We start from the raw sequence: 24,391 nt of genomic DNA on the forward strand, positions 1-24,391 counted from the left end.
ATAGTGAAATGCCTCGAACAATAAATAAACATAAGTAAATTGTAGATTTCGAATCGATCAAGAAAGTCGCACTGAATCGAATATCGTGAAATTTTTATTATAACATTTAATGCTTACAAAATTTTGGGCAGGAAAATACAGTGGCACATGCTCAGGAGTCTTCTAGCATTGCTTAACAATAATGTTGCAAGCGATCAGTAAGTTATATATAAATCAAGTTGTATAGTACAGCCCACGATTATTAAAGGGAACACCAATTAGTATGCTAACACTGATTACAGCTCAGTTCTAGTATATGAAAGTCTGGATTCTTTTTTTTTTGTCAATACAATTTCTGTACAGGTGGCTTATCAGTGATCGTTCCCGAGATAATGCATATGGGTTAGATCGACGGCTGTTGAAGCAAGGGGAAGTTTGTCGCCACGTATCCAACATTTCTTCTTCAACACATCTGCTTGCCTAGCGGTGGCTAAATGGCCCCATCTTTGCCCCCGTCTTTGCACATGCTTTCGCACTTTCCAAATTACGCGCTGCTTTCGCTGCCGTTCCCTCTGTCTACGTTGCATTGTTGTTTCAATCAGTCTTGTCAACCTGGACGAACCTTACTGTAACAACAGAGGTGGTCCCGGCCGATGCGGTACTGTTCTGAGTTGCAGCATTCGGGCGTGGTGTGTGCAATCCCTACATCGGGCCGACGTTGGAATGCGCATGCCGAGAAATTCCCACGCATGCACCAAGGGGGGCAGCCCATCTGTGGTGCGCTTTGCACTTTTTGTCCACCGAAAATGAAGTGAGGAGCTCGCCTGCGGGGCATTAAGCATGAGGAGCTCCACGGTGGACGCAACATCTGTATCTGTCTGTCTGTTCCATAAGATGTTTCATCATCCACACCTGCGTAGCGAATTAATCCCTCCCCCACGTCACCTATCATCTCGACTAGATCATGCCTACAAGGTCGGTGTTCCATTTTGTAGAACTAACGCTTTCTTCCAGTCATTTATACCTCGTACAGCAGCAGAGTGGAATCACCTTCCCGCACTGACAGCCACCATCAAAGATTACCAGCTTTTCAAGAACGCCTTAGCTAATATTGTATGAGTAGACACACTTGTTAACTTTTATTGCAATACTCCTATTCCTTGTATCACATTTCCTATTTTTGTTGTTTTCTTGTAACCACTCCCCTCTCCAATACCAATGGCCCAGAGGGTACATGAAATAAATAAATAAATAAACATGCTGCAATGCAAGAGTCTCTACACCGAATATACTGAATAATTTTTAAAATCTAACAGTAGTAGATATTCCATCCCTGAATCGAATTACAGTCGAGCCCACTTATGACGAACCCGATGGTCACGCTGATCGAGTACATTATATCCGAAGTTTGTAGAAAGTGTATTTCCCATATTACTGGCAAAAACAAAAAAAATCACTCAAGAACAGCATTCATTTTTCAAAAAACTGTTGTGTGCGTACAGTTTCCCAAAGCACGCCCTACCACGGTATTTTCTAGCCGGCCATGTGCTCCTCTCCAAGGGCCTTGCTGCTAACAAACTGCTTCAGGGATGTGATGTAAGTAACCACAACAACTGGTGGCAGATCAGCGTTCTCGACATCTTCGTCCGAATGTCTCTGCTATATCAGCATCATCGTTTGCACCCGCGAAATCATTCCAAGCAACGTCCGGTCCGGCCAGTTGCATGTGAATGGTGTGCTGTGTTAGAGGTCGCGAGGCAGTTGTACAACCTTGTCCGTCGTTCCTGGGGCCATAAACCGCACCTTGTGGAAGAAATTCGCGATGCCCTCTGCAGTTTAACTCAACTCAGGCAGCCTTAAGCATTTCCACAGTGGTGAACAAAGAGATTCGAAGTGGGTCGTTGGCAGCTCCTTCATCAAATGCTATCAGCAACTGCTGCATTACGCGCCCTGATAGGACGCCCTGAGCACGTGAATGAGGTCCACGTCCAGCGGCTGAATCTTGGATGTCGCATTCGGTGACAGAAAGAGTACGGTCACCACGGTCGGGGAAAGCTGCACGTGGTGCGGCTAACAGTTGCCGAGCACGAGTAGGACCTTCCCGTTTTACGTATTCCTCGTCAAACTCGACCAGCCATTCCGCAAACAATTCGCATGTCATCCAGGTCTCTGTGTTGTGTCTGTAGTGCACTGGAACATACAAGTCCTAAACCACTGCAGCTTGCGAGACCTTTCGATGACATATGGCAGCCGACAGTCACTGCCATACGTGTTCGTACACAACAGGACGGTAACGCATGAAGCTCACTGTGCTTTCCACCAGCACAATGTGTCTGCTTTAAAGGCATGGGTCTTTGACGGCAGCATCGGGTGGAAGGGTGCAGTTTCATTGGCATTGTACAAGTCCCACCGAGTGCAGCTTGCTATTGTTGGAATGTTCTCGAAGAGCCATGCGTCGACGTCTGCAATGTTCACCAGGGCTGCTTCGCCGGAGACGGTATTGAATGCTATGCCATGGCAAGCTTTAAACCGGTGCAGCCAGCCACTGCCTGGGCTGAAATCAGGAAAGTCCAAAACAGACCTTGTCCAAACAGAAAGTCCAAACAGCTTCTTGTCTTTGGAAAGCATCTGCGGTCCACTGATGGAAATGTTTCGGGACTGGGCTTCAACAAAACACTTAGGCAACATATCTTCAACATCCGCATAAGTTGCTTGCTTGTCGGGTCAGAGCCATACCCCTGTCAAGCAGGCAAGTTAAGTGCACTTATGGAGAGTGTCACTCGGTTTTAAGTACACTTTCCCAAATCTAAACATCACAAGTGGAGTGTGTTCATGGAACGCGCTTTACTGGCTGAGTGCGTAGCCTCGTCGCCAGCAATTTCAGCAATACAAAATGTAATGTATAGTAACAGGACACATTTTAGTAGTTGAACAGCTTTTAATAAAACAATTGGAACAGAACTCGCTGATATTCTGTTCTAGCAGGATCAAATGCCGCCTTGTTGCATGCCACCATGTCTTTCTTGATTGGCTAGGCATTTGTCTTGGCCAGCATTGACTTGCAACACTTATATTAAAAATATTTTCGTTTTTCGTTCAGTAATTATAGATTAAGATTGTTTTTTATTTATGATACAACTAAAGCAATCACTTTTTAGAAATTTTTAAAAATTTTAATCCATCTTCAAAAAAACACTATTTTAATCTGTTACGAATTTCTTTTTGTTACAGTAAGTGCGCTCTGTTTTCCCATTTACCACTGCATAGCCTTAAGTATCACTCAAGGTCCCGAAGTGCACTCCCCATAAGTGCACCAGTGCGAGCACCAGTGCACCAGTATTAATAATTGCACTTAAAACCTTGGCCTTGGCTATTGTCAACGTCGTCGACATTTAGAGGCCATATCTCTTCACCAAGTCGCATTCACTCTTTCAGCAAGTTCATTAAAGGGACTGAAAACCAATCTTATGCTACAGTCGAAGCCAGTTATATAGAACTCACAAAATAACGCCTATCAGTTCGATATAGGGTATAATTCGATATAAGCCTGCTAAAGGATTGGCATGATAAAAGCACATCATTTATAAAAGCACTTTATTAATGAAACTAGCTTAGCTTCACATGAAAATAGTCCCGTATTTTATTCTGCTTGAGCAATTTCACTGCCTGCGATGCACGCGCTTCTCAAAATTGTCTAAATAGTCGGAGCAGCTGAGGCCGCAACCTTCCACATTCGCACAGAAGCGCCGGACTAGTGCGAGTTCACAAATCACCTCGGAGGACATGGGCAAAGGATCGTCGTTGATTTCCTCATTCTGCCCACTATCACTTGTGCACGGTACGATGTCGGCAATGTAGGCTTCATTTTCAGGCTCTCCCGGGTCACTACACCATCATCCACACTAGCAAACTCGTCGACCGTTGATCTGCCAACGACTTCCAGAAATTCTGATGGCTCGCTCCAAACTTCGGCGACACCGGCTTTGTTGCACTCATCAAAATTTTCAGTCACCACCGGGCACGTGGAAGCCGGCACCTCTAAAGCAATTTCAGATGAACCACTTGCACACGGCCGCCTCAACGTTGCTGTGAGTATGCATGCAGGTGCCATGGGCACATGGTCGCGAGCTTGTCCGCTTTAGCCCTAATCACCCCCTTATTCTGCCTTCAAGATCGTGCTGAGAGTGCTCCTCGGAACGCACGCTGCGGGGAGATCCGCGTTCAACTCGAATAAAGATTTCAAGCTTCATGCGAAAGGCAAATTTCGTTGCTTCGCGCTAGCCATCGTGGCAGCACTGCGGGAGAAGGCCCACAAGGTGCAAGCACAATGAACTAGAAAAGCAGCGAGACCACTCGCACTTCCACTATCTTGCACGACGAGAGCACAAGAGCCTCTGATTGGCTGTCCGAGCAAGCGCTGTGGGCGGGCAAGGATAATTTTTTGCAGGGGGGTGTCGTCGACTCACTCGATGGGGCGCAGTCACAGTAGGCAGAGCGAGTGATGGAGCCACAGACATCCACAGTTATCGGGAGTCGCTGCTATTTTTGTTCAACGTTCACTATTTACTCGAATCTAGGCCGACCCCGATTCTAAGCCCTTGAGTCCGAAGCCAACAAAAAAATATATATATTACCTCGAATGTAGGCCGAATAAAAAAAGCGAGGACAGTGTTCACAAAATGCAAACAGCATTTATTGAATCTGAACGTGCACAGCTCATTCAATGTCATCGTCGTTGCTGCTAGACTCGTCGCTGTGTTCCTTGTCACTGCCACCTTCAAACAGTGCATTATCTTCGGTACTGTCAAGCGCATTAGATATGCTGCACTTTTTAAAGGCGCGCACAATCAAAGTACCTGGCACCACTGTAGTGGCATCTCCTGCTTGGTGCCATCGCAATAACACCATGCCGCACACCGATACGGCCGACACGGCACAGGTCAAAATGGCGACCTCGCTTGTGTATGGTTGGCTACCGGCACGGCTAGTAGCGGCTGCAATACTGACTTTTCTAGATGGCGCTAGCTATGCACCATATTTAGCAGTTTCAATGAAAAACTGGCGCGTTTTTTTAAATCCTCGAATCTAAGCCGACCCTAGAGTTTGGATTATGGTCATTTGAAAAAAAATATCGACCTAGTTTCGAATAGATATGATAAGCGTAATTTTTGCTATATATACTCATTGTAAATATACGGTGTTCAGAAACTCTTCAATATACAGGATAATTCGATGTAAACAGGTTCAACTGTACCCGTTTTTTTTTTTAGTGCAACGTAAAGCGTACTGGTCTGAGTGTCCAATCACACAGTGGTAATGTGGAAAACACCGTGGAACATTTTTTATCAGAATTGTCCGATCTGCATTGAGGATGTAGTCGTGCCCAAGAAACATGCTGGAAACAGTGATAGGTGAGCGCAATAGGGATTACAGTAAAAGCTCTTTAATTCAAAATTTCGGATAATTCGAAGTAACCGCCGCGGTCCGTCCAACACTGTGCCAACGCCACAGTCCGTCCAAACTAGCTTAGTTTCGCATGAGACAGTCCAGCATTTTCTTCTACTTGGGCTATTTCGCTGCCTGCAATGCATGCACTTCTCTGCATTTATCTAATGAGTCGGAGCAGCTGAGGCCGCAACCTCTGCATTCCCGCAAAAGCACCGAACTAGTGCGAACGCACAAATCACTTCGGAGGATGTGGGCACTTTCACTTGTGCTCAGTATGATGTCAGCAATGTAGTCGTCGTTTTCGGGCTCTCCCGTGGTCGTGACACCATCATTTGCACTCGCAAACTTGTCCACCATTCATCAACAGCTTCCGGAAATTCTGACAGCTCGCTCCAAACTTCGGCAGCACCGGCAACGGCTTCGTCACATTTATCAGAATTTAAAGTCATCACCGAGCACGCGGAAGCTGGCACAGATGAAGCAATTAACTCGCTTTAACTGAGTTATGCGGTCGCAGTTGTTCACTGTATCTGAGACACAGTGCCACTGCCGTGACACATATTTTCATGACAGCACCACCCTCGTTCGTAATAACCGAGCATTTGTTATTTTGAGTCGAACCCAAGTCGAACTGGGATATATCATGCCCGGATATAACAAATTATTGTATATAATGAACAGCTGTAAAATCCCCTCAAAAATTTTTTTACAAAATGTTTAGTTTATATATCGAATAATTCATATATTAAACGATTTCACGATCTCCTTCGAGTTCGATATATCAGGGTTCGACTACAGCTGTTATAAGTGGGCTCAAACTCGAATTTTCACAATTTGATTTGATTCGATGATATCTGAGTACTATTTGCACACCCCTACTTCATACAGAACCTAACAGCAACGCCAAATATTTGCTTGGAGTGTCCGTAAAAAAAAAAAAAAACTTTATTTAGGTGCTTCCGAAGCTTTACAGCTGAGAAGAAAAAAAAAAGTCCAAGCCTGCATAACATATCTCTTGCGTACTCCCACGGGGCACGTTTTACGTAGGGAAACAAAAAGCAACAAATGCCATGCAAGTACTCTTATAATGATCTTTGATTTCAGTGGACCTTCAAATTCTTCCGATGAAAAAGCTGCTTCAAAGGTAGCTATCTACCGAGTTTCCAAGTGGAGGCAACTGATGTTCATAGACTGACAGTGCTATGACTAACTAACAGACTGACGGTGCTGCATTTCATTCGACCAGGGTTGAGGAAGAGCTTTGAGCAACATATTTCTGAGAACGCGGCAATAGTGTCAACGCCAGGTCTGGTAGATAAAGGCAAGCTCTAGTGGTGCTGAGACATTGCAAAAGTGAGCAGTTGCGTCACTACAACACCTACCTCAAACAGCCTGTTCGGCGCGCTGCCTTGATCTGCGGCGAGGCGTGTTCGGTCGAGCAAGGCGTCCAGCTCAGCCTTTGAGAGCACGCTGGAGCCGGCCTCAATGACTGCAGAGTGGTCTGTGGAGTGCAGAAGGTCCATAAGCTCCTGGGGGGAGAGGGCGGCACCCTTCGAGGCATCCTTGCCCACCTTGGCAAACTTGCCTGCAAAGCAAACGCGCACGATATTTCGCTTGGATGAGAAACAAAGTAACCGCCACGCGGCAGGTTCCCATTGTGCACCTGCACGGCGTGAACTTAACACTTTGTGCTTTCGATGCAGAATTTTGATTTAGCACACTGCTGCTGGCTGCCACGAATGCGTGTGCACGTAGTTAACCGAGATGTTGGCATCAGCTGCTACCATCCCACAGTTTGTGGGCTCACAGTACGTCTCCGCGCACGGCGTCGCCAAGTGGCCCCCGAGAAGTGAAGCCTCACGACGCGGCACGACGGCGCACGGCGATAGACCCACCGCAGGTTCGAGCACCGAGCCGAAAGACCTGGACGGCTCTGGCCGTACGCATGGGCGCTCTCCCAGGAACACACGGCGTCCAGGACAGTTAAGGCGTTTATTGATCCCCAATGGCCAACATGTGCCAGACTGCACCCAAACACACGGAGTACACTCAGCGCCCGCGGTTCCCGATGGCGAGGAAGGCGGGGTACACGCCGCGTCGAACAATGGTTTACGCGCGCGGGCCGAAATGCGTTCGCAAACGCTACCTAGCGCTTCCCGTCACCGACAATGGTCTGCGACGGTTCGGACACGCAAAATGTGACGCACTGAGCACCTGCGACTACCGCAAGGGCGGAACGCAAAGCCACTCAGCAAGCCACACTTACGCAAGCTGACAAAGCACGTGAACGTCCCCAGGCCGGGGCGTTGGGGGACGCAAATAGCTGGTCGCTCACGTACCTTGCAGCTTGCCTCTCGTGACCGGCGCTCGCCCCTGTCGCAGCCCGACTCCCCCGCGCACGGCGATCGTCCCCAGTCGGGGCTTCTTCCCTACGTCACGCCCCACGACCCAATCGCAGGGCCGCGTAGCATGACGTCACGGGACGCGGCCGCGGCGCCCGGGGAAAACGGCGCGCGGTCGAGGGGTAGGCATTTGGGAGAGGTTTTCCTCGCAATGGCGAATAAGTCCGGAGCCTTAGGCACAGCAGCGACTGCGCCCCGGTAGACCGAAGGACTCCCACATCCCTCTCCCCTTAAATGTCCCTACCAGCTGAGAAATAAGCCGGCGGCATGTAACACAAAGGAAAAGTCCCCTGTATCAGCCAGCATTAGATATTGCAAGGACGGCTACCCTCCTGCCTCCGTTCCAGCCCTTAAACACATATTAAAGAAACGAGAACAATGTAATCAGGGCAGATACACTAATAGCATAGATATTTAACACGTACAGCAAACCCAGTGAAAATCGCGCACAACCATATAACTCAAAGGAAAAACTGTACAGCACACTGCCCCAGAATACCCCCAGAATAAATGTAATATCTGCTACACGAACACACACACACACGCACAGAGACACACACTCGCAAATAAACACTAAAAAAAAGTTAAAGAACCCCAGGCAGGTGGGCGCCGTCCGCGGCTGCGTCCGTTAGAGTCAGCGTGTGCCCCTAATGAGGATAGGGCACTGGGTGCTGGCACCTCTCCACTCTGCGCTGCGCGGGCCATGCCTTCACCGAATGGGGACGTATCAGAGGGGTGCCGATACACCCTCCTGGCACGTCCAGGTGGCCACACTCCGTGTTTTTGGACTGGTCTCCGTAGCTGTGGCAGGCGGGACAGTCATTGGAGCAGGGAGTTTCCTTGTGGCTGGAGCGCCTGGCTGTGCCACCCAGCGCCGGCGTCGGCTGCGGCGGCGGCTCCTAGGGGCGACAAGGGCAGACGGCTTGTCCATCTTGAGCGCGAGTGCGCTGCAACTCGAAGCTACCGACGAAGGCGACTGTCGAGACACAATGACAGCGGGAAGTCAGTTCCGGGCACCGGCAGCAGCAGTGCCAGCAGGAGTAGTAAATGCTGACGCCAGTCGTTTTCAAGAAGGAGCGAGCAGAGATGGGGGGCACAGGATGGAGGATCGCGAAGCCAGCTGGACGTGGTTTTCGTCTCCTTTTGCACGCGCACACACGAGGCACCCGCGACACGTGCCCTTAGGGCTTGCAACGGATTCGGGCGCAGGCAACACCAATGTCTGAGGCGAGAGGGGTAGCAGCGATGGTGAAAGCTTGCTGGACGTGGTTTTCGTCCCCTTTTGCACGCGCACACACGAGGCACCCGCGACACGTGCCCTTGGGGCTTGCAACGGATTCGGGCGCAGGCAACACCAATGTCTGAGGCGTCCAATGTCTCAAACCTTCCCATCATCTGACGCTCCCGTGGTCGCACGCCCCCGCTTTCCGGACACTTACGCGGCGAGTCTCAAAGACGAGACAACAAAAGAATGAGGGCACCAAGCGCCCCTCTACAGCTACGTACAATGGCGATGCGGGGTAAGAAGCGGGGCACTTTTAAAACAAGGCTATGCACACGAGGAAGGCTAAACCTATTATTCAAGCAAGAAGAAATACACGCACTGAACAAACGGGCAAACTTTTTGACATCTAGTTAGGGCGGGCTGGAACCGTGGCGCGCTGGCCTCTGTGCGGGAAATCCCGAGAGGAAAGAAACACTCGCTCGCAGAGGCAGAAAGCAAGAGTAACGCGTTTCTTTTACCAGAAAGGTCTGGCAACGCGAGGGCGAATTCACAATGGTGGTCGTCGCCTGAGGGGGTATCGATGCGACGGCCGAAAGCGGTCGGAAACACCGGACGTGCTCTGTTCCCCGGAACACCCGAGATCGCTGGGCTCCGGCGCCGGCTCGACTGGCCTGCAATGGTAGGCTTTCAAGTCGGCAATGTGAACGCGGCCCCTGGTTCTCCCCGTCTGAGGATCCGTCAGCTCATACACAAGTGGTGAAAGTCGTTTCTCCACTCGGTAAGGCCCCAGCCATTTAGGAGCCAACGCTGCGGAAAACCCTTTGCTGGCGTCACTAAGAGCGTGGTTGCGTTTAAGCACCAAGTCACCGACCTGAAAGCAGACGTCGCGATGACTCTTGTCATACTGAGCTTTCTGCTGGGCTCGGGCGGCTCCCAAGCTGTCCCTTGCTCTAGAGAAAGCGCGGGCAAGCCGGGAGCGAAGCTGCGCTGCGTACGAGGAAAGGTCCCCTGGCGCATTCTCAACCCCTGCTCGGCGCTGCGTAACAATGGTTAGCGGATTCGCCAGTTCACGGCCAAAAATGAGGAAAGCGGGGGAGAAACTTGTTGAGCGGTTTTGCGCCGTCCGAATGGCGAACGCGAGTTCGTTCACGTGGTCTGCCCAATCCTTCTGGCTCCTGGCAAAGGCCGTGAGCATCGACTTCACAGTACGATTAAAGCGTTCCGTGAGGTTGGCCTGGGGGTGGTAGGGCGATGTGAGGCGATGCTCGATCTGAAGGGATGTACACGTCTCACGAAACACCCGAGAAGTGAAGTAAGACGCATTGTCAGTAATCAAACGCTCCGGAAATCCAAAGCGTGTGAAAACTTCCATTAGCTTATCCAACACTGCCCGAGCCGTCACCTTGCGGAGCGGAAATAGCTCCACCCACTTTGTAAAGTGATCGACCACTACCAAAAGGTGCTGAAAGCCCTGTTTACTCTTTGGAAAAGGCCCAATTAAGTCGCAGGCAGCAAACTGCCAAGGCCGCTGACTGTCAATCGGCTTCATTAAACCCGGCGGACGGCCACCGCGAGATTTCACCGTCTGACAGACGTGACAAGTCCGGCAATAACGGAAAACGTCGCGCTTCATACCAGGCCAGGTGACAGTGTGGCTGAGTCTTGCAAAGACCTTAGAGCCACTGAGGTGTCCAGCCAGCGGTTCATCATGAGCGTAGTGCAAAAGTGCGCGCCTCAGACTTTTCGGTATCACCACCTTAAACGGGTTAATTGATTCATCCTCGGTAGCGATATATCTAAGCACGAGCCCATCGTGGTCCAGCAGGTAGGAATCTTCGGAAGTACCAGCAATAAAAGCTGGCCCGGGTACTTCTGCGCTCGTTGCAACACCAGCAACGTTACGGCGCTCCGTTTCCGCTACTCTACCAGCAATTTCCTTGCAAAATGAATCCTCCTGCTGGGCCTTTAGGAGCTCTTCTCGGCTGAAAATAATCGCGGTCCCTCCAGAGTGAGAGCCGGTTCCATTACTTCCTTTTGGAGATACTGCCAAGGCCTCGTTCTCCGGTGTCGTGGTACGCGGCTGTCTTTCTGCGGCTAACTCCTTCTGCACCCGTGCGAGAACATCATGCGCGGTGACATCGTGTTCATTAAAGGCACAGTCATGAACGGTTAAGTTACCACCAGTGCCGGTCGATCTATTCACAACGCTCCCCTTTGGCTCGTTTACAACTATTTCCCCCACTGATGGAGAACTCTCGTCACCGCCCGGCTGTACAACGCCGAAAACCTCTTTTACCGCAGTCTCCTCTATAGGTGGGGACCCGAAGACGGTCTCCCTCTCTTCCTCGGCCACTTCACCGCTCGCACAGGCGGGCGTGTCGGCGGCTTCCGTCTTTCGCCGCTCGCCTCCGGCATCAGCCGGGTGGGGAAGCGGCGCACGCGAAAGCGCGTCTGCGACGACGTTCGTGCTCCCCTTTCGGTACTGCACCGAAATGTCGTAGTGCTGTATTAGAAGTGCCCAACGTGCCAGCCGACCCGCAGGTTCTCGAAGCCTCATGAGCCAGCTGAGCGCGCTGTGATCCGTCTGCACGACGAATTTCGTGCCGTCTAAATAGACGTCAAATCTCCTCAGTGCAAACACAATCGCTAAGCACTCCTTTTCCGTCACGGAGTAGTTCTTCTCCGCAGGGAGCAGCGCCCGACTAGCAAAAGCCAGAGGGTGCAGGACACCATCGAATTCCTGAAGGAGGACCGCCCCCAATCCCAAATCGCTCGCGTCCGTCTGAACGACGAATTTCTTGGTCAGGTCAGGCAATCTGAGGCGAGCTGTCTCGGCGATGGCTCGGGACAAGCCGCGGAATGCCTGCTCCTGCTCCGGTTCCCAACGCCACTCCACAGACTTCCCCAACAACTTTGTCAGCGGTGCCTGGAGTTTCGCACAAGATGGAATAAATGACCGGTAGAAATTGGCCATTCCGAGGAAGCGGCGGAGGCCGCGTACATCTTTGGGGGCGGGAAAATCCAGGAGAGCCCGGAGCTTCTCCGAATTCGGCTCAATGGAGCCTCCTCCTAGGGTGAACCCCAGCAAGTGGACTCGAGTTTGCGCCACTTGTGCCTTTGCCGGATTTAGCGTCATGCCCGCTGACCTGATCCTCCCAAGTATGTCCCCAACGTGACGTATGTGCTCCTCAAACGTTTCGGAATAGATCACGATGTCGTCGAGGTAGCACATGGCATGGGACCATTTGGCATTGCCCAGAACCCGATCCATTAGCCTCTGAAATGTGGCTGGGGCGTTGCACAGACCAAATGGCATTCGCTCAAATTGAAACAGCCCCCGATGGCACGTGAAGGCGGTCTTTGCTCTGTCCTCGGGTTCCACCTCTACTTGCAAGTAGCCCTTAGCAGCGCCCAGAGTCGTGAAATACTTCGCTGAACCTAGGCTGCCCACAATTGACTCGATGGTTGGCAACGGATAGGCATCTTTACGGGTAAGTGCGTTCAGTCGACGGTAATCAACGCAAAGGCGGAAACTACCATCCTTTTTTGGAACCAGGACGACAGGAGATGCCCAGGGGCTATCGGAACGCTTGATGACACCGGTCGCCAGCATCTCGTTAAGCACACCATCGATAGCCTGTCTCTTGGACAGGCTAACCGGCCTGGGGTTGCACTTCAAAGGACGCGTATCCCCAGTCTCGATCCTGTGGCGTACAAGGTCAGTGCAACCTGGGTCTTCTGTGAACAGGTCGTCATAGCTGAACAGAACTTCGGACATGTCAGATTTTTGTTTGAGCTCCAGCCCTACCGCACGGGCGATCAAAGGGTGGAACAAGCCACCTCGCGCAGGCACGTCTATCTGAGCGGTAGTGCACGCAGAATACTGCGCCAGAAAGGGCTCAACCCCCTTATCTAGCGCGCCGTGCGGGCCCGCCACTCGCTCGGCGGCGACACATGCCGGAGGGTCAGCGAAAAGCCTCAAAGGGGACAACGGTCCCACCCTATAGCCTCCGTTCGCGATGTCTACCACTATACGGGTCTTACGAAGAAAGTCACGACCCAGAATCACGGGAACGCTCAAGCCAGGCAAATGAATGAAGCGATGGCGCCTCGTTCGACCATCCCAACGAACAGACAGCCTCGCTGCCCCGCCTGCGGGAACGGAGCCGCTGGCTAGGTTAAAAGTTGCTCGGCATTCGCGCAAGCGAACAAAGCGCTGCTGCAAGAGGGTCAAAACGTCGTCGCCAAACAAAGACGCACTGGCCCCTGTGTCGAGGAGCGCGGCAAATTCGCGACCAGCAATAGTGACAGTGACGAATGGGGCGAATGCATCCGCGGGAAAGCCCGCACGACACACGGAGGGAGCGACAATCACTTCGGTCAGACGTGCGTTCACGCCCGACCCCCATCCCCGTTTCCCTGCCGGAGGGTGCGTCTGGGGCAGTAACGAGCAATGTGGCCCAGCTCACTGCACTCAAAACAGCGGGCTCCGCCGCGCGCATTCCTGCGGTTGAAAGCACTCTGCCCCGGTCGTCCTCCTCCGCCCGCTGCGCTGCCCCTCAGGCCGTTCGGGACATGCGTCTTCCGCTGGGCGCGCGCTGCTGCGGATTGCTTGGCGTATTTGAGGGGGCGGATTGGGCCTTTGCTCCGCACTGGCCGCGCTCCGCGCGTATGCATGAGGATCCAAGGCGCGTTCGCTGATTCCCCAAGCTTGCCGGTTTTCAAAGCCCACCGCAAAGGTGGAATGCGCGGGCGATTGCTGTTGGCGTGAACGGAAAAGGGTTCCCGTCCATGCACAGCGCGGCTCTAGCGCCTCGCTTGCGGGCGGTGGAGGGCGGTAGGCACGCATGGCCAGCAGGTCGCCTTGTATACGCTTGGCCTCGGCGGCCATGTCCTCCAGATCACGGAACCGACTTCCGCGCAGGTAGGCCGCAAAGGTTGGGTGAGCCTGCCTTATCACCCTCTCGACTCTCTCGTCGCTGGAGGCCGTCGGCTCCGCCATCTGGAACAGCTCCTCCATCGCTCGCACATACTCGAGGAGTGATTCGTCCGGGGCTTGTGTCCGCAACTCGAGCTCGCGCCGCATTCTACGATAGTAGTCGACAGGCAAAAATTCGTGGCGGAGAGCCGCCTTGAAATCTTCGAGCGTCGTTGCGCGGTGGCCGGAAAGCCTGTACCACTGTGCTGCTCGCTCTGTAAGAGCAACGGGCACAACCCGAGCCAGCATTTCGCGGTCATCAAGCCCCACAGCTGCCTGATAGTGCGCCAAACTGTCAAGGAAGTCTGTGACACTAACCGCATCCGCGTACCCGCGATATGTGGGCACTGCCAGCTTAACCACCGGCCGCGAGTGCCTTGGCGACTCCAAGGAAGTCCGGAGGGCACTCGAAAGGGACTCAATTAGTCGCGTGGCTTCGCCAAGCAACGCCCTCGCGTCCGGTGCGCTCGTCTCATCAGGAGCGTCTGCAGGCGGGATTTGGGCAGGCTGGGGCACCTGCAACCCTCCCCTCATTTCGGTTAGCGGTACCTCGCTCAACCCTACGCGACTCGAGGCCACCTCGCCACCTCGCACAACGGTGCTCGCGGCAGGCGGTAACCCCCTACTCCCTCCGCGCTCGCCGTCGGTGGTGGAGGCCAACGCCGCGAAGCTGCTCAATGCGGGTGGGGTTCGCGGCAGTCTCCCCTCTTCCATGGCGGCAAGCTCATCGTTGCTTATCGCTGCATTGAGAGATCCACGCCCGTCGTGGAGCGGCGTGGACATATCACACGCATCTGGTAGGTTTGCGCCAACTAAGCTTGCACTCCGTGGTTCGTGCTCTGGGAGTTGAGCTGTGCCTCCACGCTCGACACCAGCATCGGCTGAGTAATCGAACAGGGCGACATTCGCGAGAGTCGTCAACAATGACGACTCCTTGAAGCTGGAAAACATGGCACGGCCGGCCGATCAAGCGGGTCTCCGGCTCGTTACGCACCGCAGCAATGCAAAGGCAGTTACCGCCCCACGTTGGGCGCCAAAATGTGGGCTCACAGTACGTCTCCGCGCACGGCGTCGCCAAGTGGCCCCCGAGAAGTGAAGCCTCACGACGCGGCACGACGGCGCACGGCGATAGACCCACCGCAGGTTCGAGCACCGAGCCGAAAGACCTGGACGGCTCTGGCCGTACGCATGGGCGCTCTCCCAGGAACACACGGCGTCCAGGACAGTTAAGGCGTTTATTGATCCCCAATGGCCAACATGTGCCAGACTGCACCCAAACACACGGAGTACACTCGGCGCCCGCGGTTCCCGATGGCGAGGAAGGCGGGGTACACGCCGCGTCGAACAATGGTTTACGCGCGCGGGCCGAAATGCGTTCGCAAACGCTACCTAGCGCTTCCCGTCACCGACAATGGTCTGCGACGGTTCGGACACGCAAAATGTGACGCACTGAGCACCTGCGACTACCGCAAGGGCGGAACGCAAAGCCACTCAGCAAGCCACACTTACGCAAGCTGACAAAGCACGTGAACGTCCCCAGGCCGGGGCGTTGGGGGACGCAAATAGCTGGTCGCTCACGTACCTTGCAGCTTGCCTCTCGTGACCGGCGCTCGCCCCTGTCGCAGCCCGACTCCCCCGCGCACGGCGATCGTCCCCAGTCGGGGCTTCTTCCCTACGTCACGCCCCACGACCCAATCGCAGGGCCGCGTAGCATGACGTCACGGGACGCGGCCGCGGCGCCCGGGGAAAACGGCGCGCGGTCGAGGGGTAGGCATTTGGGAGAGGTTTTCCTCGCAATGGCGAATAAGTCCGGAGCCTTAGGCACAGCAGCGACTGCGCCCCGGTAGACCGAAGGACTCCCACAAGTTTCACCAAGACAATGTGCGTGAAAAACTGGCCAATGTGAAGAGAAAATCTGGCACACCTCTAGCAAGTAACGGCAAAGCACTGCCAAAACTTCAACAGTGGCTTGAGATAAATATTCGCTTGGTCATTATTAAGCACTCTGACACATGACTCTCTATTTGGCTGGTTGAAACAGACGACTTGAAATGTCTACGGTCAGTTCCATTGGTGCGATAAATGCAAACTCTACAAGGCATTTATTTAGTGGTCGCTCCAACGCAGAGCTCTGGGGCGACCAGCTGAAGATACCATAAGCAAAGGTCAATTTTACCATTTATTTCTTGCTATCACGACAGAGAGCAAATAGCAAAAGCAGATTAGGATTGAAGCAGGCAGCCTGGGCGCAGCCATGCTGGTATGCAATCATGGTAACCTGTTGAAGCCGTATTGGTAAGCTTGTCAGACAGTTGTGGCAGCCAGTATCAGTAACAGTACAGTAGTAACGCCATATGACGGTAACACTTGGGCCGGTTGCTGTGGACTCGTTGTTCGAGAACACTGCGGCTCTTGAACAAGGACGGAATGAACAGAAAAGACGGTCACCCATCGGCTGCACTCTCTGAAAAGCAGGCCTCGACAACGAGCGATGTTAGTATTAGTTTGCAGGGTCCGCAGGTTTTGTTAGGAGCTGCAGAGAATGACAACCAGCCTCCACAGTGTCTGGATCAAACTTCTTTAGTTAAGAGTGTGGCAATCCCCCACCAGGTGCCACCTCTGAACCTCATCAACACGCAAGCCAAGTGGGCAGCAATGCAGAGCAGCACTGTCAAATCTGAAGTGACATTGCTGCCTTGTGCTGAAGCGCACATAGTGATACTCTGGTTTTTACCTTGCCGATGTGTATGGCTATGTCGTTCAGCGTCTCACTTCGTTACCAGCTTGAATGTTTACCAATAAATCTTTTTTCTTGGTTGTGTGACACCACTTCGCCAATCCTTTCTCTTGTTCCAGAGCCGCACTGTTTTCCAGTAGCTTTTGCACTTTTGAGCCAACTGGGCAAACTAGCAAATCAAACGTATCCTCCACCACATTTGGTCATCATTGAATCTACGATGAGTGAAGAGAAAACATTGCCATCTAGCTGCAACAGCAGGCAATGAAAGAAATATACATGCGTTAATTCACAAACCAGCTGCCACAAACATATTTCTTTGCCTACAAAACTGACTATCAATAAGTAGCACACGTACACTATCATCGAAGCAATCTGGGTGATGTTGCAGGACTAATAGTTGTCTGATTATCCTTAATTAATGTCCTTTCAAAAGTGCACAAGCAGACAAGAGGGGCCCCTGGTAGTTAAGGGGATACGGTGAAAATCCCGGAGCATCGTCTTCCCCATTCTGAGCACACCACGGGTGCGATCCTCTACCATGGAGGTCATGCCCAAGAACTGCCCCGTTTCTCAATGTTCTCGTTTCAGCACTTCAGGTTGGCATTAATGATAGCATTTTTCCCGTTTCTGTATTAAAAATTTAAATTTTTTGCTGGCTTTTTTAGAAATATCCATTGATATTTCAAATCTAAAATATAGCAGGAAAGCTGCTCTCTATATAAACACTACCTGCAACTAGGCTTTTTATTATGCAGTCCAAAACTTCCTTGCAGCTGGCCTCAACGCACTGTCAACACATGCTAACCTTTCTGCATGATGATTTTTTCAAGGCGCCGCTTGGCCCCGGCCATCTCGATCATGCGCTGTTCAACCGTGCCACGTGTGACTAGCCGGTAGACCAGGACCGGCCGGGTCTGCCCAATTCGGTGGCAGCGGTCCATGGCCTGTAGGTCGCACTGGGGGTTCCAGTCCGAGTCGTACAGCACCACCGTGTCCGCACCAGTCAGGTTGATACCCAGGCCACCCGCCCGCGTTGACAGCAGGAACACAAAGTAGCTGCGCAAAGCGCAAGAAACACAAATGCTTAAGCAGAAAGGCAAGACAAGAAGCTGGCGATAGATAACACACCTGGAGTGTACCAGATAAGGTGCAGAGGCTTGACAAACCGGAAAGTATGCAAACACAAAAGACCTCATAGCAACAGTGCCTTGGAGCTCCAAAACTCCTATGACATTGTGGTTTTTGACAGTGTCTTCTCCGGACTGGGTAAATGTTTATTGATAAATACTATTGCCTAGTATTGTGTGAGGACCACGCCCCGTCCTTCTAACGTGTACACCTCATTAGCACCACGTGATACCAACATGGTACACAGATGCGTATGGGCCTCCTCTTCCGTTGTAGTTGCAGCTGATAGTCTTTGGGCTGGGAACTTTATTAACTTACTGTGTTTATTTGAATGTAAGGCGAGGTATTTCCCCCAAGATCCTTGCCCTTGAAGTCACCCGTTGCCTTACATGCAAGGAAGGCAAGAGTGCAGGATATGTGCCAATTTTGTATGCCCTCACGGCACCGTGAATTTCGCCTTATAGTGTGGCTTTACGGCAGCAGACTCTGCAATGCCCTTAAGCCACACTTAAGGTGAAAACATACACATAACTCACACTCCGCATGTATTTTTCATTCTGGCTGTGTTGGTAACTCAGCATTTCAGGATATCCGCACTATATCGGAAGAATCCATCAGCTACTCTATACCTTCTTGTGTTCGCATGCATACCTAAGTTATTTTTTTCTTGGTAGCACCATCGCATTATAATCGTGACAAGCTTAAAATTGAGAAAATACGGCAACCGTTGCCGCCATTGTGAAATTCATTGTCCCACGGTTTGTGTCTTGCACTTTGCACTTTCCAGCTGTGCCATTTTTGCCAACAACTGCGTGCCGCCACATTTGCCACACAAGTAAGGCTTTCTGTGCTTCGTGCACATTGTCGCTGCCATGCTGCCCGATAAGTGTAGGTGCAGTCAAACGCACTTATAACGATCCCAGATATAACAATCTATTGGTTGTAACACTTCACTGCATTTACAATTTTCCCATCCACCCTTATAAAAACTGCGTCCAGATATAACGAACAATTTCAAAAGCACCGTACTGTTACAACAAACGCTCCTTAGCCGGTCACTCTAAGAGGAGGGTGCATGCGAATTTATGAAGCATGGAACTGCAGCCAAACTGGGAGCACGATAGTGCACTTCCTTCCGTTGCTCCAATCCAATGGAAAGAAAGATACAACCAGCGAGATGAGCGAGCGATGCGCGCATAATTCAAAAGCCGAAAGGAAAGTCGCTTGCCTTCAACTATGCTAGGGTAATCGTGCTTTTAAGGCATGTCTCCAGCTTTCTTTAAAACTGATGGTAGCGCTAAAAAGGACAGACGCACGATGAAAAGACGACACGACGACGAGGAAACGCTCGAGGAAACGAGGAAACGCGTTTCCTCGTCGTCGTGTCGTCTTTTCATCGTGTGTCCGTCCTTTTCAGCGCTACCATCAGTTTTAAAGAATGCATCACCAACTAGCCCAGCACCAAGTTTTATTGAAGTATGTCTCCAGCTTGCTTCAGGGCAAAGCAGTACACCGTATGGCAGCAGCGGCAGCCAATCTCAGAGGCCACAATGGCAGCACACTAGTGCGGCCTCGTTATTCCTGCAGTGCCTTGGTGCCACCGAGTGCAATCTAGTTTTTGGGCAGTTGTCCGTGCAGCACCACATGCACTATGCGATGTATGCTATTTGGATGATTTGCACCAAAGTGGACAAGCGTTGCTATCGATATTCATGCAGCCCGAGGCGGCATGAACGTGGCACGACGTACCACTGCCATGCAAAATGGCAAAAAGCCGGCATTTGCGGTTCATCAACACTTCGTTTCTGTTGTTGCTGGTAGCAGTTCGCGATGGAGTTCTGCCTTTCAAGCTAAACACTTTTTCGGCTGAAGCGGCATAGCAAAAATATAAGTTCGGGGCTCCTGCCGCAAGTGTGGCCGATGTTGCAGTCGTAACGGCAAGATCTTTGCAATATGCAAGCATGCCATGGTGGTTTCAGCTTCCAGCTAACTTGAACACTTTATTATTAATGCAGAATCCACTCTTGTCCCACTGATAGTAAAAGATATCACAAACTCTCAAAGAAAATATGGTGGCTTATGCTCTCGTAGTTTCGAAATGGCAGGTGATCGGATCCAACTGGGCGGCGTTTCAAAGAGGCTACAACGGCACATTCAGTTATTTAGATGATGTTTTTAATGGGAACTTGCAGTCAGATGCAGAAAAGTGCCTGGAGCAAAACGAAGGTACTGAAAATCCTCTTTTCACACCAAAGTGGTGTTGGATCATAACTGCCAAAACTACCCGCCGCGGTTGCTCAGTGGCTATGTTGTTGGGCTGCTGAGCACGAGGTTGCGGGATCGAATCGCGGCCACGGCGGCCGCATTTCGATGGGGGCGATATGTGAAAACACCCGTGTACTTAGATTTAGGTGCACGTTAAAGAACCCCAGGTGGTCGAAATTTCCGGAGTCCTCCACTACGGCGTGCCTCATAATCAGAAAGTGGTTTTGGCACGTAAAACCCCATAAGTTAACTGCCAAAACTAGCTACAGTGTCGTTAATTTTTGCGCATGCTGAAGGGCGAGTCCACATATAACAAGCTACTGATACAACCACTTTTCACGGAACTAACGTGTTCGTTATGGAAGGATCTGACTGCATTTGACTGCATCATATTCCCAAGTTTTTCATCATGCAGCCTCATGCATGGTGCGAAATCCAAGCTTGCATCTGAGGACAGCTTCACCTCTGAAAAGTGCAATACAGCCAACCCACTTATAACAATACTGGTTTTAACAATATATTGGTTATAACAATGAAAAGCAGCTGCACCATCAACTTTTGTATGTTTTCTATGGGGAAATAACTTGCTTACTACAATGTCCCCATGCCTCATTATCGGTTATAATGATGAAGTCTGGCTGCGGGGCGTTCGTGTCGAAAGTATGGAATGCGAAATCCTTGAAAAGAAAAAGTTAAATGCAAGCCGCTGAACAATGGGCCGTTTTTTTTAAGGTCGCTTTTTGAAAAATAATATTTTTGGGTTGTATGTCTCAAACTACCTGTTCTGTAATTATCAGCACCTAATTTAACAGCAAAGTACAAAAAAAGACGCTACTTTTGAGGCCACAGCGGCCCACAAAACACGCGCAAATGCCGAAATGAAGTCAAAGTTTGTGCACGCGCCATTCCCGGCCCATGCAGCCTGCCCATGCCATCTTGGTGTCGATTTGACCGTGCATTCTTTGTCTCTGTTTTGCTACTTTGCAAAACGGCATTGTCGGCACAGTTGAGGCGCTATTGGTGTTTTGCCTCGATGCGATGCAGAGTGCTGATTGGCCGGAGCAGCGCGTTCAAGTCCCGCAGGCTCAAGCGCTCCTGCCGTTGGCTGCTGCGTGGGAAGCGGCTGCTCCCTTCAATGCCACGCCCACCGCGCTCGCATTGTTGTTGCTCCCTTGCTCCGTCCGCCTCAACAGACGTCTGCTTTTGAGCTGCGCTATCTTTTAAATTATTTTCTCAGCTTTTTTTTTTTTTTCGCCAGTTCGTTGTTGCATGTGATGCCAGCAACGAAGCCCAAGACAGTGCAGTGCACACAGTGCGGAAGCATGATGTGCTACTTGTACGAGCATCGAACTTCCGATCTTCTGCAGCGAGTGCCGACTGCACAGACGCTTGCAGTGGCGGAACTGTGTGACTGTGAGGGCCCAGGACGCGGCCCGAGCTCAAGGCATTCTGGAATGAGGATGCCTCTCCAAAACTGCATTTACCCAATGAAAATTTTTATTCTCTCTCTCTCTCTGTGCTGTAGGGTGTCGCCAGTCGAGAATCCGACACATTGGGTGTGCCTGGAGCCGCAAGAGCTAATTAGAAGCTCTGCAGGAGCTTTCTAATAAAAACACAGGTGTTCAACATTACAGTCTGTTTTCTCAGAATGAATTTTTTCGCTAGTGGTGGTGTTGGGAAAGGTGATATCTCAAGAACCGCTCTTCAGATTTGTGTGCCATTTTCTTTTGTTCTGCTTCTGAATGACTTTGCCAGAATGTAACAAGCTTCTTTTTTTTTTTTAAAGCTCGTGCAGTTAACTTATAATAAGCAATTAATTTTTCATGAATATGGTCATTACTGGCTACATCAAATCCAAAGTTGTGTTAAAATTTTTTGGAGCAGAAGTTAAAGAAAAAGGCTTTGTAGTCCTCTTGGATATCTATTGAGGGATCATCAGAGTGAATTTCAGCTTCCAGAGATGTCCTGCGATTTCTCCAGGCTCTTCCTCAGGCATATAAATGAACCACCTAGTTAGACCTCAATAACTCTGGAACAATAAACACATCTTCACGAAACTTTGCATTTACTCATAGTTTGGTGGTATGAATGTACCCTGAAAGTTTCATCCGCATATATTAAAAAGTAGAAAAGTTCGCTCTACAGGGCAGCCTGTCCCCTTAAGCAATGGTGAAATTCATATCTCAGTGCATTGTGGCTTTTTCTGTTTGTGGCTCATATTGCCGTGCAATCCAAGTTCGTGCAATGTATTTAGGGCAGTGCCCACAGGCTCTGCATTGTATACATACTCTACATTTTTTATGAAGTGAGCTTTTATCAGTCCTACATCGTATGACATGTGGTGCTATGAGCGCCAAATGAAATGCGAAAAGCGGAGCATGCAGCCAAAGCAAAACTGAAGGTATCGTGTGCGCTGTCTAGCTATTACGACTGACAGGCACGCAAATTTAGTTTCACCGCAATGTGCAATTTTTTGTTCCTGTTCTGGTTTTTTTTTATTTGACTGATAGCACACACGGTTTCATTACACTGTGTGATAATACTCGCCCTGTACTGTAATATATTAGCTTTTTTTTTATTTTCTCGCTCTCAAATAATAGTGAGAATCAGAACAGAAATGAAAACGTCGTAGTTTAAGGGGAGCATAATTGCCCAGTGCTGTCAAACCAGACATGCGTGCCTGTCAATAGTGATGACTGCACGGCGCACACTACACCTTCAGTTATGCTTCGGCCACACAATCTGCCATTTGCGTTTCATTTGACACCGGCAGTACACTGGCATTACGGTTTTGCGTTAAAACTGCAGCAGTTTTCTTCTTATTATTACATTATTTTTTCACTGTGCAACCTTATGTGTGGTACAATGTCCGACCCCATTGCCGAGGATTGCTTCATCTTGTAACAGTGCGTTTGCAATGAACCACATTTCAGCTGGACCTGCTCTGCGGTGATGTACCTGCAACAACGATCAGGGTAGAAGGCGAAACCGAAATAAAGGCCTCCCAAGGTCACCACACATGGCGGCAAGCATGTTTGTTTTTGAAAGTACATCCAAACTTACTTGCTACAGTCGAACCTCGATATATCGAACAGCGCGGTGATCGCAAAATAGTTCGATATAGCCAGAATTCGATATATAAAATCACGTAGAAAACGCGTCAAAAACTAGCACAAATCAATCAATGAACCAATCGTGGCACAACAGATACTCACATGAAGCTTCAAACAAAGTATTTATTTCGTTCGCTGAAAGTACTGAAGCAGCGTAGCCTGCTTCATATTGGAAACCGCGTGCTTGACCACGGCGTCCTCAACATAGGCCAAACGGTCCACAAGAGACAGTCCAGTGCCTTCTATTGCGCCGCAGTAGCGGCGTACAACGGCCAAAGCAGCTACAGCCTCAGTTGCAGTCGGGAGCGGGGCAACATCAGCGCTTGATGGATCAGTCTCGGCAGTCACTTCTGCCGCGATCTCACGTCTGTTAACTCCGCCACTGTTCCGGTGCTGTCGTCACCGCCAACGAAGTCCTCAATGCACATGCTGTGTGGCTCAGCACCGACAAAGCGCTCCAACTGGCTCCACGGCCGCCTCGATCACGCGCGCACGGCGGGGGCAAGCCTCACCGTGCGCGCGTGATCGAGGCGGCTGTGCTGGCTCCAAGCCGCCGCGTGTGTACGCCGCTACGTTCAAATGGCGCCCTCGGCGCAACCGATGTGGGCAGCTGTCGTACGCAGCAGTCTGGAACGCCCATCGCGCCGCCGCTATCTTCGAGAGTGTTGCGGGAAAGCTCGCCTCCTGTCAACAGAGCGCACTTGGTCTGGGGCGGCGGAGTTCGATATATCCATTTTACATCCGGCCCCGTTCGAAATAAAGAATTAAAGATGCATGCGATTTTCCATGTGATATAGAAAGTGTTCGATCTACGCAATAATTCGATTTATCCATGTTCGATATACCGAGGTTTGACTGTATTTTGCTCGTGTACAAGCCACGCCAAGATCTTCGGATGATGCAAATTCCTAAAGAACAAGTGCGGTCCTTACACCAGAGTGTATGGTATATCGCATTTTAAGGGAACCACCGATTCAAGCTTGTACTGGCATATTGAGAACAGCACAAAAAAGTGGCAAGAATACGTGCAACAAAATCAAACCCCTAACCTTGTGCTCGGCCCCAGAACTGCATAGCCACTAAGCCCCCAACACAGTAGATCTGGCTGCGTCG

The 24,391-nt window shown here is 50.9% G+C and overlaps 1 protein-coding gene across 2 annotated transcripts in view; it reads right to left on the reverse strand.

Moving 5' to 3' along the window:
* Positions 1-24,391, reverse strand: part of LOC139048739 (lymphoid-specific helicase-like) — a 49,383-nt gene that overhangs the window by 508 nt on the left and 24,484 nt on the right. For both annotated transcript variants that reach the window (XM_070523289.1, XM_070523288.1), the window contains 2 exons: positions 17,578-17,828; positions 6,810-7,012 (listed from right to left, as the gene is read on the reverse strand). In XM_070523289.1, the coding sequence (XP_070379390.1) occupies positions 6,810-7,012; positions 17,578-17,828 (454 nt within the window). The remainder of the gene's footprint in view (positions 1-6,809; positions 7,013-17,577; positions 17,829-24,391) is intronic.

The sequence above is a fragment of the Dermacentor albipictus genome, chromosome 8 (assembly GCF_038994185.2).
Source record: "Dermacentor albipictus isolate Rhodes 1998 colony chromosome 8, USDA_Dalb.pri_finalv2, whole genome shotgun sequence".
Classification (NCBI taxonomy): Eukaryota; Metazoa; Arthropoda; class Arachnida; order Ixodida; family Ixodidae; genus Dermacentor; species Dermacentor albipictus.